The sequence below is a fragment of the Solenopsis invicta genome, chromosome 3, assembly GCF_016802725.1.
Source record: "Solenopsis invicta isolate M01_SB chromosome 3, UNIL_Sinv_3.0, whole genome shotgun sequence".
NCBI lineage: Eukaryota > Metazoa > Arthropoda > Insecta > Hymenoptera > Formicidae > Solenopsis > Solenopsis invicta.
Genome location: NC_052666.1, coordinates 16,577,763 through 16,593,466, shown reverse-complemented (window position 1 = coordinate 16,593,466; position 15,704 = coordinate 16,577,763). Strand labels below are relative to the sequence as shown.

Sequence of the window (15,704 nt, the reverse complement as noted above, 5' to 3'; positions counted from 1 at the left end):
TCTTGCCTTGTTGTTTACACGCGAGCGTGCGTAGACCCTCCGTATCGCTCTGGAAATTCAACGTCAGGGACGTTTCCACGGATGTGCCCGTGTGTCGTCCATGTATGACCATGTTCCCATGGCTCTGCGCCTCGTAACGCAAGGAGCTCGCTTTCACTGTGCGTGTTCCACACCGGACATCGCTATCGCGCTATAGATAACACGCTGAAGGTACGCGAGGGCGTCCTGCCACGAAGTATTAAGATATTGCGTTTTGCTCCTCGAGATCGAAATAGATAAGATAAAATAGCACGAAAGAGAAAAAAAAATGCTCGTCGCCCGTCGTAGCAAATACATCCAATTTTTCAATTCCGATTTTGACAATAGTTTTCAACATCTTGATGAAGCTTTTCATTTTACTTGACTGCAACGCTTGCTTTAATTCCAATCTCTCTACCTATCTTCGGTTTCCTGTTTTCACCGAGGATGACCCAAATCAAGGATCGAAACGTTTAACTGAAACTTATTACTAATTAATAAATAATTGTATTGTTGCCCACTAAGAACTTGTGTTGGCTTTCCTTATCTCACAGACTTTGCGTCTTTCAAGTCTTAATTTTTGTTTTGGAAGAAAAAAATCTCATTGCCACTCTCATTATCGTTTGTCATTCAAGCACACTAACGAATCAAGTACTAAAATCATAATCGAATCCATACGTATATATGAGTGACACGTATACAGGGTGATCATTAATGGTTGTCCACACGTTTTACCATAGGAGCGCGCATTTGTTATTTCTAATATAATAATATGTTAGAAATACATATCCGTCGGTAAATCAGGCTCCTATGGTAAAAAGTGGGTACAATCATTAATGAACGCCCTGTATACGTGTGCAAGTGCACATTATAGAGTTGCCTTGCAACGTATGTACAACGAGCGCGTTAAAAATTCTCCTTGGGAGCGATCGATTCCCTTATCGGCAATTACAGCACCTACGTATATGCGTGCGTATATTTTACGTCTGCCGGGCTATTATCGCCGTGCGCATCATTTTATCCCGATTATCGTAGAATTAATACAGTCGTAAATTTGCCATTACGAGCGCGGCGCGTAAAAGTGCCGGGGAGAGGCCCGGCGACGTTTCTCACTGTCGCGATAATGAAACCGAGTGCATTATGCCAAGTGGCTCAATCGAGGAAATCAGGGGAAGATAAACCCTCGATTCCCGCGCATCGAGACCCTGTCGTTAAACGAGCCTCGATTCGTCTCGATGGTATTCGACTTCGCAGACGTAATAACGTCGCAGGCACTTAAGACAACCGGTCAATAGCCGGCAATTTGTCTCGCGCGAAATGACCTCCGATTTCCGAACGTCGTCGCGTAGCCATCCCGTCGGTTTGTGCCGTCCAACAACTTTTCCCGTGTGCGCGACAATCAACATGAATCCATCGAATACGATATTTAGGATTAAAATCACACTTGTATCCAATAACAGGATGATTTATTCCCGTATAAGCCCGTATAAGTAAATTTAACCGTTGAACGGCGCAGTTATTCGAGTCTCGTGTTTTATGGCTCTAGCATCTGCGAAGCACGGCGACGAAGAAGGTTTACTGACCGGTAAACGTACGCTCCCGATCCGATCGTCGTCGGACGCGAGCCGGGCGCGACGAGGGCGCATTGTCGTCGCCGATCGCGTCCTCAGCTTATCTGTCCCGCGGGACACGATAAAGCGCACGATCGGACAAATGGCGACTCGCTCCTCCGGTCAGCGCGACGAGGGCTTTCTGAAGCCAGTCGAGCGAGACTAGGTGTAGGTGCCGCGCGCGATGCATACAGAGATGAACAGCGGCATCAGTACGACGATCAACGAGTCGGATCTCTCTCGCGTATCCGTTCTCACGAGAGAACCGACTACTGACACCCGATCGCGCTTCTGGAATCTCGCGTGAAGAGTGTCGAGTGCACGCGAGCACGCGGTCAAACACGCCACACCGCGGTCCACGCCGCTAATCTGCTATGCGTGACGCGGTACCGAAACCGCCACGTCGTTCTTTTGTAAGCGATTCCCGCGATTCGGGATACGAGATGCTAGCCGATCGTTCGGTTGTAATCCAGAAGAAATCTCGAGAGAATTGTCTTCGGAATCCTTATTCCGAGAAAACGGGTCTACGTGTCTCTTTCCAATTTCTTGTATTGTACCGTCCGAGTGGAAAAACGTTTAATTCTTAGGAGGCAGTTTCAATTAACACATCGATAAACAAGATTAGAAATATTTTGCTATTACAAGGACAAAATTTACGCGCGACCATAATTAAATGGAAACGTTTAAAGATGGTTATCGTTTAATTGAGATATCTAAATAAATTAAATGGCAATTCCTCTAAAAAGAATCGCAATGAAACTTAACGACTATTAAATGCACGAAGTGACCTTGGCCTTGACCATGAACCAGCTTCGTGAATTGCGAGTCGCCGGCGAGTCGCTGTCACGGTAGCGGTCGGAGCGCCAGCTTATCTGCTCAAACACATCGAATCTGGAGCGCGCTAACTAATTACCGGCTTTTCCATGAGTCTGGCTGAGGCCAGTAATTGCATGCCCGTCGCGCTATCGACGGTGATTCTCCCCCGGGAACGCGGCCGCAGCCCGCGCTGTTGCGCTCGGATCGGGGTATCAGGTGCACGCTCGTCCTCGTCATTGGAACTTTGTCTTCTCTTTGGCGCCTGTTTTCTTTCAAGTCCATTGCTCGTTTTGTACACGACCTTCGCAAACATGTTTGCTTCATGAATTCGTTAATGTACCTTTTATTATTCTTGATTATTATCTGGAACATGCACGCTTACTCGCATCTATCATGTCTTGTCACGTGATGCTCCTTTTTTTTCTAATACATTTTTGAAAATTTTTTCTCTACTTCTTTCTCTTAAGAAAACATTACACGTCGTTTATCGTATTTAGTATTTTATGAAGACTTATACTTGCTGTACTTTTGCAAAACATTGCATTTTAAAATTGAAATATATCGCAGAAAGTAATGCAGTAAATCGATGCTTCGCCATTCATGTGAGATAAAATTGAAAGGAATCGCGGGATAAGTGCACTAGGAGAAATATTTAGCGTCTTTAGCGAAAGCTGTTTAGTTGAGCATTTCTAAACGGACACTAAATATTTGGTTTTATGTAACAAAAAATTCAATTGCTTCTACGAAATAAATATTAATAAACAAAAATGCTGATCACATTACTACGTAAATATTTTGAATAAACAAATATTTGTTTATTGACGTGTACTTTGCAGCAACTAAATTTTTTTGTTACATTATCAGTCGAAAAACATATCTCTACTTTCAATTTTTTTGTCGCATAAAACGAAATATTTATTACAGCTGTTAAAAAAATGTTCAACTAAACAGCTCTAGCTGCAGGCACTAAATTTTTTTGCCTGGTGTGGGCACGATAGGTTGAGAAAGCCATCCCGAGATTTGGTCTACGTTTCTTGCCGTCGTTCGACGTCGTTTCCGCGAGGAATGCAATACTATCGTTCTCGCCCAAGCTCTAAGCCGATTTGTGTTGTCGACGTTCCTTGTTCCTTCCAACCGAAAGAGTTCACGAAATCATCTTTCTCTTCGTCGCACTTTGAAATATTGCTCTGCGTTGACATAAGTGGCGTTTTTGTTATCTTAACCCTCTGATTACTACGTGCCACTGTGCTGGCTTCTCACTAACCGATTCTTTGAAACGAAATGCCATTATAGTGGCTTTCCTCTAAACGATCTTTCAGGGCGAAACGCTATTAGTGACTCTATTCTTATACCTCGATACCTTGTTGCCATTAGGTAGGAATGTCTTCAATTGTTTTCATTTGCATTCGTTTCATCGAAAGAATGTTCGCGTTTTTTTGAATCCCAGCTCAATTTCCAAGAGGTTGCGCACAATAAGAAGAATAAGGAACATGGGACGAGGAATAGTTTAATATGTTGAATAAAGAATGTTTTATATACGAGCAAGAATACAGGTGTTAAGATTAAAATAAATTATAATTAGTATAAAAATTGGAAATAATCGAAGATTATTATACATTTGGACGTTTCGAGACTACACGGAGTCTTCATCAACTAAACAAGATAACCCAAATACAAAAAGTTAAAAGTATAACTAAAGTATAACAAATAAAAATAAATTTAAAATCGTGATCGTTAATATGCACATCTAATATGCAATATTAACGACAAGCGGCTGTATAAAAACATACATAAAATACATGCGTTTATTGCGTCTGGGATCCTAATGGGATGGAGACGCCAGATTAACGAAGCTATCTTCGTACCTTTGAATGCAAATAAAAATCTTAAAAGAATAACGACTTTTGACATTTTCAAAAATATTTTTCCTGTATCAGCGAGAGGCTGCTGCTTTTAGACGAAGAACAAAAAGGTTTTAGACAAATTAAAAAGGAGGCGAATAATTTAATCTTTCTCTCTCTCTCTCTCTCTCTCTCTGCATCTCGCAAGAAAGGCGAGACGGACCGCGGGACGCGAAGCCGTTTCGTGATGTTATCGGATAGTGTCGCGCACCGGACGGATTATCCGCGGCAAATTTGTCCGTAACTAGAGTATCGCTGGAAATCCTATAAGCCAGCGACTTAGCGCCTTCGGATATTTGTCGATCCAATGCGCGCCTCCAAATCCGGCAGAGGGTAACGCGTCTGACCCACTTATAGCGCATTGCTGATCCGATTATTCGAATCTTCTCGTTTGAGAACATTAAGATTACAGTCAGCGTAGCTATGTTGGATAACAACGTGAGGAAAGACGAAAAAACCGTGTCTTCTCCGAATCGAGCCAAATAAATGAGATCTTTCTTAAGATAACGCTTAATAGTTTCGCACAACCGTCTTGCGCGCCTCACTTGGAACGTTTCCCAGAAATGTTGCTTTGATTTGTTGAAAATCGTGGGACTCTGACATTTCCATAATGACTACAAGTAAATTGATTTAGCCTGGCTGCATATGTCGATACGCGCGCGCAATAGAGTATTATATTATATTGAGGCAATAAATTCGGATATTAAGTTCTTAAATTTTCTCAAGATTACTTCGCGGATACGAATTCTCTTACAATTCTGCATCGGCTAAATCACGCTCAACGTTAATTATCGGCACACATAAATAATGGTTTTACAGATACTTCGAATATCTTTATTATTTATTTCGTTTGTACAAGATGAATCGAAGCTTCGATTAACAAGTACCCCGGGGATAATTTTTGTTTTATTAAGACCGTACAGTGAAGACATTTTCCCTCGCGCTGGTAAAATGACAACACGGTGTGCAACACGCGCACGTTAATATCGATTCATCGAGAATGCACGCATAACTCTCCTGTGCCGCGCACGCATTCCCACGCGCATTCCTGCCGGTTGCATTTTACAACCGGCGAACTCCCGACGTTGTAGTCTAACGGCCACGCGAGGAATATGCTGAATCGTGGCAAATAAGTTCTTACATTTGGACGTAATATGTTTATGCCAACGAACTCGCGGGATTGGTGCACACACATGATCCTCGCGCAAAACGTAAAAGCTCGCGTCCGTTCGCGGATAGGAGCGGATCCGTGACAGGCTTCGAACGCATCTTCCGCCGTAAACGGATCAAGTCGGATATGTCGATTCGTCAACTTGCCCAATCGCAATCGGCTTCCGGCGAACGTCCGTCGTCAGCTTTTGCTCGCTCGGTTGAGTTAAGCTCCAGCTTCGCTGATGCGTCGATTGATAAAGGTGACGAACGGACGCTCGTCACGCTTGGACGTTTATACGATACGTACAGCTTTCTGTCGGATAAGCTGGTCTTTACTTATCGAGCAGAAATATTTCTTATTTAAATTTTATAATAATCTATCCCTCGCGGTTATCTAATAACCTATTTCGCAGCTCTGTTATCTAATCGCGTTGCATTTCAATTAACATCATTCTAATTACTGTTTTATTCGTTTTTTGTTACAGGTATGCGTGAAAAATCAGCTTGCCGTAACAACTTAGTCGGCCTGTATCGTAAGAAATAACTTTAAAGATTTTTTTTTATTTTACATGTATTTTGATTATTTTGCATGTAAGTTACGGACACTTATTGCTCGTAATAACTCGTTTATTTTAAAATTATTAGAGACACGTATCCAATAACAGTGTTTACAATCTTTTATTTATTACTTGATTTTATAAACAAGTCCGTTCTCTCAATTTGCCAAGGTAATCAACACATTAAGTCTCTCCTGTTTATGAAACTCTAGTTTCTCATGCGGTGTTGTCAATTTTTTTTTAAATTTTTTTTATTAAACAATTATTACTAATACGTAGACGACGCGTTCTTTTTCTCAATCGACTTGCCTCTCCGGATCGTGCGGAAACTTGAGAAATAACGAGTCGAGTCACACAGGGAGTAATGTCCTCGAGTGCACGTACGAGAGTGCACCACGCTCAGAATGCAGTTGCATAACACCACGACCGGTCATTCTTGTCCGACACCTTCATTTCTCTTTCCCCTCTTCCCTTTTTGTCTTTTATCTTAGCTCTACGCCTCGACGTCATTCCTCACTTTTTCTTATTCCTCCTTCGTTTCTCTCGACATTTCAGTTCACGATCTTATTTAACGAGGCGACGCAAAACTGTAATAGCGGACAAACGTCGGTGCTTTTTACATTTTTATGAAAGTGAATAGATAAATGGATGGAATTACGGTAACCGAAATCTCCTTTGAGCAAAATGATATTATTGAGTAAAGCACTATTCAGTAATGAACAGTAAGCACAAAAGGAAAAGAAAAACGGGAGTGCAAAGTGCAAATTTTACGTACACGTTAACAAGAAATTAATTAATCGTATGCGAGCGGCATTCCTCTTCTCGTTAGACTTTCCATCGCGTTCACGACTGCGCTTTGACGACAGACGGAATAATTGTAGAGATTTTCCATTTCTAAAGGGAATAATAGCAGCGGCGCACGATCATGGGGAAACGCTTTTAATACACTCGGTACCTCTCGAGATCGGAATGCGCATCGCCAGCCGTTTTAACGCGATTTAAAAATTAACTTTGCTCTAACGAGCGAGAGCTATTCGACCGCTTTGTGAGATGTGCTATCCGCCGCGAAACATTATATTCGCGCTCGCGCTCGCCTCACGGTCCCGTAACAGTCCCGTCTTGTCGCGTACAAGAAGGCGGCGATAAACGTTTTTAATTACAGCGCGACAATAGAGACCGCGACGTAAAAATGGGTGGGCGAAGAAGCGGTTGAGGGGTGGAAGGTGGGACGCGGTACGTGACGGTGGTGCGCTTCGCGGGAAACGTATATTTTCGTTCCCGCGCGCTCGCACGGGAAAATGCACTCTCGTGCCGACGTCTGGCGCCGCGACGCTCCGCCGCAATGTACCGTGACGGACGAACAAATGCGCTCGATTTATAATTCCCCCGTCGCGGAGTAATAGCGAAGCGTACGCGGGCGAAACGCAAAATATCTTCCGCGGAATATTATACTTCGCGGTACTCGAGCGTCGATTAAGCCCCTCGAGAGTTTCAGCGGCGCGCAAGATCGCGAGTCCAGTAATAACCGTGCGATTATAAGAAATTGCATGTTTGCGTTAGAGAGACAAATAATAGGCGACGCGTCGCTCGCACTGACTACAGCTGCGATAGCAAATTAGGTAGAAAAGTGCGCTCAATCGTCGATACTATTATTTTCTTTTATAAGATGATTATACGAATGCCTAGAGAGCCGTGACATTTTGTATGCAGATGTTTTATTTTTGTCGTATTGATTTTAAAGTTTAATTCGAAGAATATGGTATCGAGTAAAAGGTATACTCTCTTAATTTTATTATTTTAGAATATTTATTACTTTAGAATTTATATATTTTAGTATGCAGGCTGATTATTAATGAATGTCCTCACTTTTCACCATAGGAGCAGGCATTTGTAATTTTTAATATAATAATATGTTGGAAATACGTATCCGTCGATAAATCATGCTCCTATGGTAAAAAGTGGGGACATTCATTAATAATCACCCTGTATATCTAAAGCTGTCTCTCTGAGTGTATCTTATCTTCATCTGCAAAGTGCTCTTTCGCGAATATCGATTTTCGTTAATCGAAACCGTTTTTAGCGTACATCGAGTTTTGATTGTCTCCTCCCAGCGAAATCGTGGGAGGGAGATTGGGTCACGCTATGTGACGTAAGCGCAAAATTCTATTTTGCCGCATATTATGTCGCATATTTCGTCACCACATAAGCAAAAACGGACACCAGTCGTCTTTCAACGTCGGGTCCACAACGTTCGGCTCACCCTAGCTGCTGCGCCATCGTGAGGCCGGTTCGAATTTCTGGCATCTCTGGTTTCGTCTTAGGACGCCGGCGGAGTCGCTTACTTAGCATATATGGCGCACGGTCACAAAGGGTTCCCTTCCAGGAAGGTGCTTCGAAAACGACCGCGCAGCCTACGGGCCCTACCTTTTTATCTTCCCCGTGTGTGCCGGCCTGACCTCGCTTCCTCGTTACCTCATCGTCGAGAATCCTAATTAGGCCGCGCGTGGCCTCACATTTGGTTCTTTCGCGAAATATATAATCGCGTATTGCGACATTCGGTCGAAAAATAAATCAGGAAATGGCAAGAAAAAGGCGGAGAGAAAAAAAAAGGAAGAATGTAATACTTCGAAATAGAAGCAGAAAGATGACTCATGGTACACGGTAAAAAATAAAATGCTAATTTAACACTTTTGCATGTCACAGAAAATCTACTCTAAACTTTGAGTTAAAATAACTTTTATTTTAACTTAACTTTTGAGTTATTTTAACTTAAAATTTACAATGGACTTTCTGGGACATTTTATTTTTTACTGTGTAGAATTGAACGAAACAAAGAAGTTTCAAAAAAATTATCATAAATTTTTTTTATGTCTATGTTAGATCTTTATTGCGATACGTCATTTGACTGGAAGAACGATATTGTTGAAAAATATAAATATGAAAATATTTATGTTAGAATTAAAATAATTACATTGCACTAAAAAAAAGAGTTTGGTAACTTTACTAATTGTAAATCCATTTTCAATGCAATTATTTTAATGATCCAACATAATTATTTCATATCTGTATTTCAACGAAATCGTTTTCCCTTTTATAGACGTGTAATACTGACAATAATAAATTGGCGAATAATTTAAGTAATATATTATTTATTTTTAGTATTAAAAGTACTAAACAAGAGTACTCTTAGAAATTACTTAAAATAAGTAATATATTATTTAAATTATTCAACTTATTACTGTCAGTTTTACATTTTTATAAGGGTTTTCAGTGTATTATTAAAATATATTCTAGAAAGAATAATAATTTTTTTAGTTTTTCTCTCTCTTTTTTGCGCGATCACGAACGCATAAGAAAGTAGAATGCAGGCGACTAACTTTTAGTTAAATCAGCTACAGCTGCATTAACCAAGAGATACTCTTTTATGGAAATTGATAACTAATTATTTACCAAATTACTTTGCGGAATGTTAATTTCATGCGCCTCCTCTCCATGTTTTTGCCACGCCAGCCGAGAACGCGTTTGCGAGCGAGCTGCCGCTTTTATAAGCAGGGTAATTACGATATAATAATAACGGCGGGCGTCGTGGCGCGGCGTTTTGCGCGGTGAATCATTGGCGCCGTTCCGCCTGCTCGAAAATTTTCGTTCGTGCATATTATGTAATTAAGCGCGTAGAATGTACGGCGCGATAACAGCAATTAATTACAGCAATCCGGACCGCGTCGTCGTCCCGCGAAAGGAAACAAGTTAAGTGCGCTTAAGAGTTAGATTTAAATAGTATTATTATTAACTCTACGATTATTACATTTATTTAACTCTTTGTCATCATCAAACGTGATATAAAAACTGCGAGGAATTTTCATTCGACTAGATCGTCAGACGTAATATAAAAACTTTTATATTACGTCTGACGGCGGGCAAATTTTTTTTTCTTTTTTTTTTTTACTTCAGTAGATTGCTATTAACGGGGAGAATTGCGCAGACAGAAAAGTAATGAATACACACGTAAAAAAAATTTTTTTAATCTATTAATCTTTCACTGAACTTTTCCGTGTGAATTATTACGTTATGACGCATAAAAATGTTAACGATACTTAAATTATTCCGACACCTTGCGCGATGGTCGTGCCTTTGATTTCGTTTCCATTGATCTGCAATCACGACGGCAATTTGTAGCCGAAGAGGACACCGCGAAGAAGAGGGATTCATCGGTGCAAACGGGAACAATAGAGCGTGGGGTAACCGTGATAGCGGGGAATTCCTGTTGGATTCGCGCGCGGAATTGCAAACGATCGCGCGAGCGCAGCCGAATGAGGGCGAGTTTGGTAGGTTCTCTCTTTCCTCCTTCCCCTCCTCCTCCTCTTCCTCCTCTTTCTCTCTTTCTCCCGACACGAATGCATCGGCGCGTTCGTGTTTTGGAATGCCGCCGCCGCCGCTGCAACAAGAAGAAAGCGATTCGATTCCATCGCCGTGGCGGCGGCGGAGAGACTCGACGGGAAAGTTCTCGCGGGCCGAAGAAGGAAAGGCTCGACGAGGAGAGTCGACGAGCCCTTGGAGGGAGCGAGGAAGAGGGAGAAAGTGTGAAAGGGAGCGAGCTCAAAGGTGTGCGGAAGGGCGAGAGAGGAGGAGGCTGCATGTAGTAGTGACCAGTCGTAGAATGCCACGGCTTGCGTGCAACGACAACGGCGTAGAAGCGCGTCTTTTCGAGAGCTCTCACGCTGGAAAAAAGAGTTTAGTAATCGTAATGCTGTGCGACAATTTTAAACTTTTTTTTTTAGACCACACAAACTAGACAGGATAATTCTTGTAGATTTTTTCTTGTTACTAAAAACGAATTCGACACACGAAATTGCTGTATCACTGTCATATTTGAAAAAAATTGAATTTAAAGTTGCAAAAAATGGCAATTTTGAATACTTTTAAGCTGAAATAACTAAAAAATGTGCGGTAATAAAACAGTTTTATTCACGAATTCGTTTCCAGCGATTTAAAATCTATAAAATTCGCGTATTGTATTAATTGCTTTATGCAAATTGAAATTTATAATTGTAATTCAAAAGAAAGGAAAAACTGTTTGCTTACGCAATTTAAATATTCATCTGCACGTAACGATTCCTGGGATCACCGATTACGAATATATGGTCAAAATTGTCGTGTATAATTTGTTTGAACAATGACTGTTTAAACAATAATATGACAATATATTTGATTTTAATAAAATGTAATAGCATTTTATGAGAAAAATACGTATAAATACTGCGTTATTTTTCCGCCATCCTATTTATAAAACAATGATTGTTTATATTTCACATATTACATATTGTATTTAACAATTTTGACCATAGATTCATAATTTACGAATCGTGCAGGTGATTATAAGCATAAGCGGACCGTTATCATTTTTTTTTTTTAATTTATAACTGTAAATTTTGTATAAAGCAGTTAATACGATATGTGAATTTTATAAATTTTTAGATCATTAAAAACGAATCCGTAAATGAAATTGTCCTACCACGTTACATTGTTTAGCTATTTTGGATCAGAGAAAATTGCGCTTAAAGATGCTGAAACGTGATAAAGCAACTTTATTAACGGTTTTTTTTCAGCGACAAAAAGTTATTTTGTCTTGATTGTGTTCTGAAATTCGTGTCACACAGTGTAAGCAAGCCTAGATAGCCAAAGTTTTTTTTAGTGCAGATCAATATATTCTTTTTTCATCAAATATATTGTATGTCGCTTAAGAATCATCACTTGCGTTAATACAAAGTTAACACTTCGTATAATTAAGAAATTTTTACATTGGAAACTGCAAGTATCTACTCGAAAATCGATCTGATTGTTTTTGAAGGAGAGCCACGAAAATAAATTGCATGCGAAAAGATTGAATTAAGAATGTATTAAAAAGAACACAGAAATTACTCGATGTCTTTACACGTTCAACGGAAAAATATTTTTTCGCGATAACCAACGCGCGTTCACGCTCGCGATACGCAACATCCCCTCGTCGATTATTTGAGGGGAGTTGTGAGCTTCGTGGAAACGAGTTCAGCAGGTGGGGTCACGAACTCAGGCACGCGATCGCGCGTTGCAGCGGATTTTCCTCTCTTTCGATCGCCAGCTGCCAGCATTATTTTGCCCTTCGCATCTTGTACTCCCTATATCGATCGCGACGTATTGTCATCCAATTCAGACGCGAGGGACCGCAGCTGTCGTGCTCTAAATTTTGTTTTTCTGATGCACAGATAGAATAATCGGCGATTTAAAATTTCGCCTGTACGCTTTAATTTTCAATTCTTTTATATATTATAATATATTATCATTATTGTTATAAATATAAATAAATCGAATTCCAATATGAAATTCGGATTAGAGGCATTATTAATACAGCTCCGAGAAAATTATTGCGAATATAAATTAGGCGGCTAGGGTCGGAACGGGCTCGTCGCGTCGGTCGTTCGAGAAAGAGAAGGTTGTCTCATCCGCCATAAATCGTTACCTGCGGATAACATCGTCCCCATCATCGCCGCCGGCGAGCGGCCTTGGCCTGCGTCGAGCGTTGTAGAGCGATTCGGCTAACAAGAATTCGGCACGTGTACCGGAGCTTGGGCTGAGCAGACTGTAGAAACTGCGTGCGAGAGCCACGGTCTTCCGGCCTGGTAATCGACGCCAACCTGCTCCATGAGATTCTTTTTATTCCATTCTCGAGAAAGCAAAAGTTGACCGTGACGCTCTCGACCTTCCGCGACTCGACTTGAGAAACGCGTTAAGCAATTAATATTGCGAGTGTGAATAAACTCCATCGATTATCTTTTTATCATTAATTTTATCGCGTGTCTATTATATAAAGTCTTTTTTTTTTTTCGAATTGATATTACAACAGTTAATCACAGGCGCGATTCCGTAATACCGATCCTTTAAATTTAACTTTACAGGCATGTCCTCTGTCGCACTTTCCTGTGTTTTAAAAGTTCCATTCCCGCGGGGGATCTTTTTTCCTGCCACCTGGCCGCTCGGTGTTCCTTTCTACGATAAATGATATTAAGCGAGGCCATTTTTAAATCGTTGGCTACACGAGCAAGAATCAGGTGTTGGTATATTTAAACTCGTACATTTGATAGTTTCAAGGAAAATGTTAGAAATTATGTCAATAATTACAAATAAAAAGAAAAAGAAAAGATTGAAATTGCTCTTGAATTATTCCGAGAGATATATAAATATTTTGCGAAACAGTTATGCGTTTAAAAAAGTCAAGTTAAGTGTAAGTTGTAAGTGCGTAGCAAGCTATAATTGCTCGAGATAAAATATTATTTTTAGATTTATTTTTAGACGATTATCTTTGAGGAAATAATAATTTAGATAACGCTACATTTCAACATGATTTACAGTAAAATTATTCAAGATTATTTTTTCCGCTCTGTGTACTATCTGATGTTATTAATTCACGTTTTATGCATACTTGTGGAAATGAGCGCGACCTGAAATTAACTTATTTGTGATATTTCATTTAATGACTATTATTTGTGCCATCTACATTTGCATATCCATTTCCATCGTTTCCGACTACTTGCGTATTTAAGTAGATAAAACGAAGAAACTTTAATTAAAGATGTGAGAAGTCTTTCCGGATATATGTATCTTTTTTTTTACAAGATAGGTTCGCTGAAATAATTAATCATGTAGTGTACTGCATGTTTTTATCATAATTTCTGTTTTAAAAAAAATGTTGGAATAAAATAATTTATCGCATTTTAATTGCACCCAGCTTTTTCCATATTCTTATTATAAACAAGATAATAGTTCCTATTATTTCTACGTATTTCTACTACAAATTGGAGATTGATAAATTTGGATCTTTAATTTCTTAATTAAATTGTTTGTTCCTCGTTTTATTTTATTTAGAACGTATCTAAATTAATTATTTATCTTTTTTTTTTTTAAGATATTTTTTATGCGAGATGTGTATTTTTGCACGAGCTATATAAAGTTATATACATAATAGATAGTGATAGGTACAGAGAGGAAAGTTGCACTACAATAGTTTGCGTGTATCAATTGCTCGATTGCTCGGGGCTGATGTCCAATTAGCGCCGAAAAAGAGCATCTCCGAGGGGGATGGATAATCGAGCGCGGTCTTTTTTTTTTCTTTTCTTTCAATGTAAGAACGTGACGCGAAGGACCGGCTGCTCGGAGAAAAGACGAGGCGGCGGCAGACATCATTCGTGCATTTACGATCGCAGTGTACGCGGGGCATCTGTTCGTTAACCACCTGTCGGCAGGTGCGAACCGTACACCCGGCCCCGTTACCCCGCGCAGTTGGTATCAATCGGCCCTTTTGTTTTTGCCAGTCTGTTACTCGAAGTCATTCCCGTTTTACTACGACGTAGTACGCACGACACGCGATAGCCTCCGCCGGATGCTATCGGCCCATACGGTGTGGTAGTCCCTTCCTTTTTCACCCTGACCACGTAAAACCCTTTAAGCTCGTGGCACAGTAAACAGGAAGTCTCCGTTCGTCTCTTCTTTCCTCTGCCGATGGTCCTCAGGTGCAGGTTGCGTGTGGTGCGTAGGGGGCACCTGCGACGAATGGCGGTCTCTCCGAATCTATCAGTTCTCGCCTTCGGATATTGTCGATGATCTTTATTAAATTTCAACACTTCGTTGTTATCAATGCATTTCGTGATTTTGCTTCGAACGTGAAAGTAAAATTCGATGATTCATTTTCACTTGACGCAAGAGACCGCGACAACTGAAAAAGTACCTATTGTGACGGGGCGAGAAATAATTCTTCTTTTATTTATGTTACAGGCTGCGATACTCCAACAGACTGCCGAATACATATACCAGTTAGAGCAAGAGAAAACACAATTACTGTCGCAAAATTGCCAACTAAAACGGTTGGTGAATCAACACGAAGGTGGCGATGTACCTATCAAGAAACGCAAACCTGACACCCAAGGTAATTCTTCATCAATTTTTAATCTACTTTATAAAGAAATAAACATATTTCGTATATCTTTGCGAAAGTATATAAGTTTTTCAACTATATGAGATGAGGATTGTCTTTAGTTGCATTTTCATATATCGCGTATTGTTTATAATTTTTCCATTCTCATAAGCTAAACGATCTTAGAGAGGCTTTCCGTAAAATAAAACTCGTTGAAGCATGCCGTGAAAATAAATACAGCAATAATGTAAAAATGCGTCAATAAAATATCATCACGGTCCTTTGCTTGCGCACATTTGTATACATAAAAAGCAATGGAATTAACGTTCATCGTCCGTCGCATAACGAGATTTTCCAAATGGACTTGAATTATTTATCGCTCGTGCGACCGCGATTGCAGCGTCCCGTGTGGATTTGGGATCGTAAAAGCAAAAAGCGGAAACAATAGGTGCGAAGCGCGAAAAGTTGCGCGGATATATATACATTGCAATCCGCTTATTTCACGGTTTTCCCGCTTTATACGGCGCCACGTCGAAGTTTCTATAAGTTATTTCTCAATCGCGAAATTGAATTGTTGCATTTCCGAAACTTCCGCCCGAAAGTAAGTAAATAACGTCGTATTTTCAAATAAACGAAGCTTTATAGATTTTGTTTTTTTTTCCACAACAAATTCGTGCACGCGTTTGCCACAACATGTGCAAAAACC

At 40.2% G+C, this 15,704-nt stretch overlaps 1 protein-coding gene across 1 annotated transcript in view; it reads left to right on the top strand.

Moving 5' to 3' along the window:
- Positions 1 to 15,704, top strand: part of LOC105202762 (helix-loop-helix protein 11) — a 146,508-nt gene that overhangs the window by 112,714 nt on the left and 18,090 nt on the right. The window contains exon 3 of the mRNA XM_011171426.3: positions 14,860 to 15,010. Coding sequence (XP_011169728.1) covers positions 14,860 to 15,010 — 151 coding nt within the window. The remainder of the gene's footprint in view (positions 1 to 14,859; positions 15,011 to 15,704) is intronic.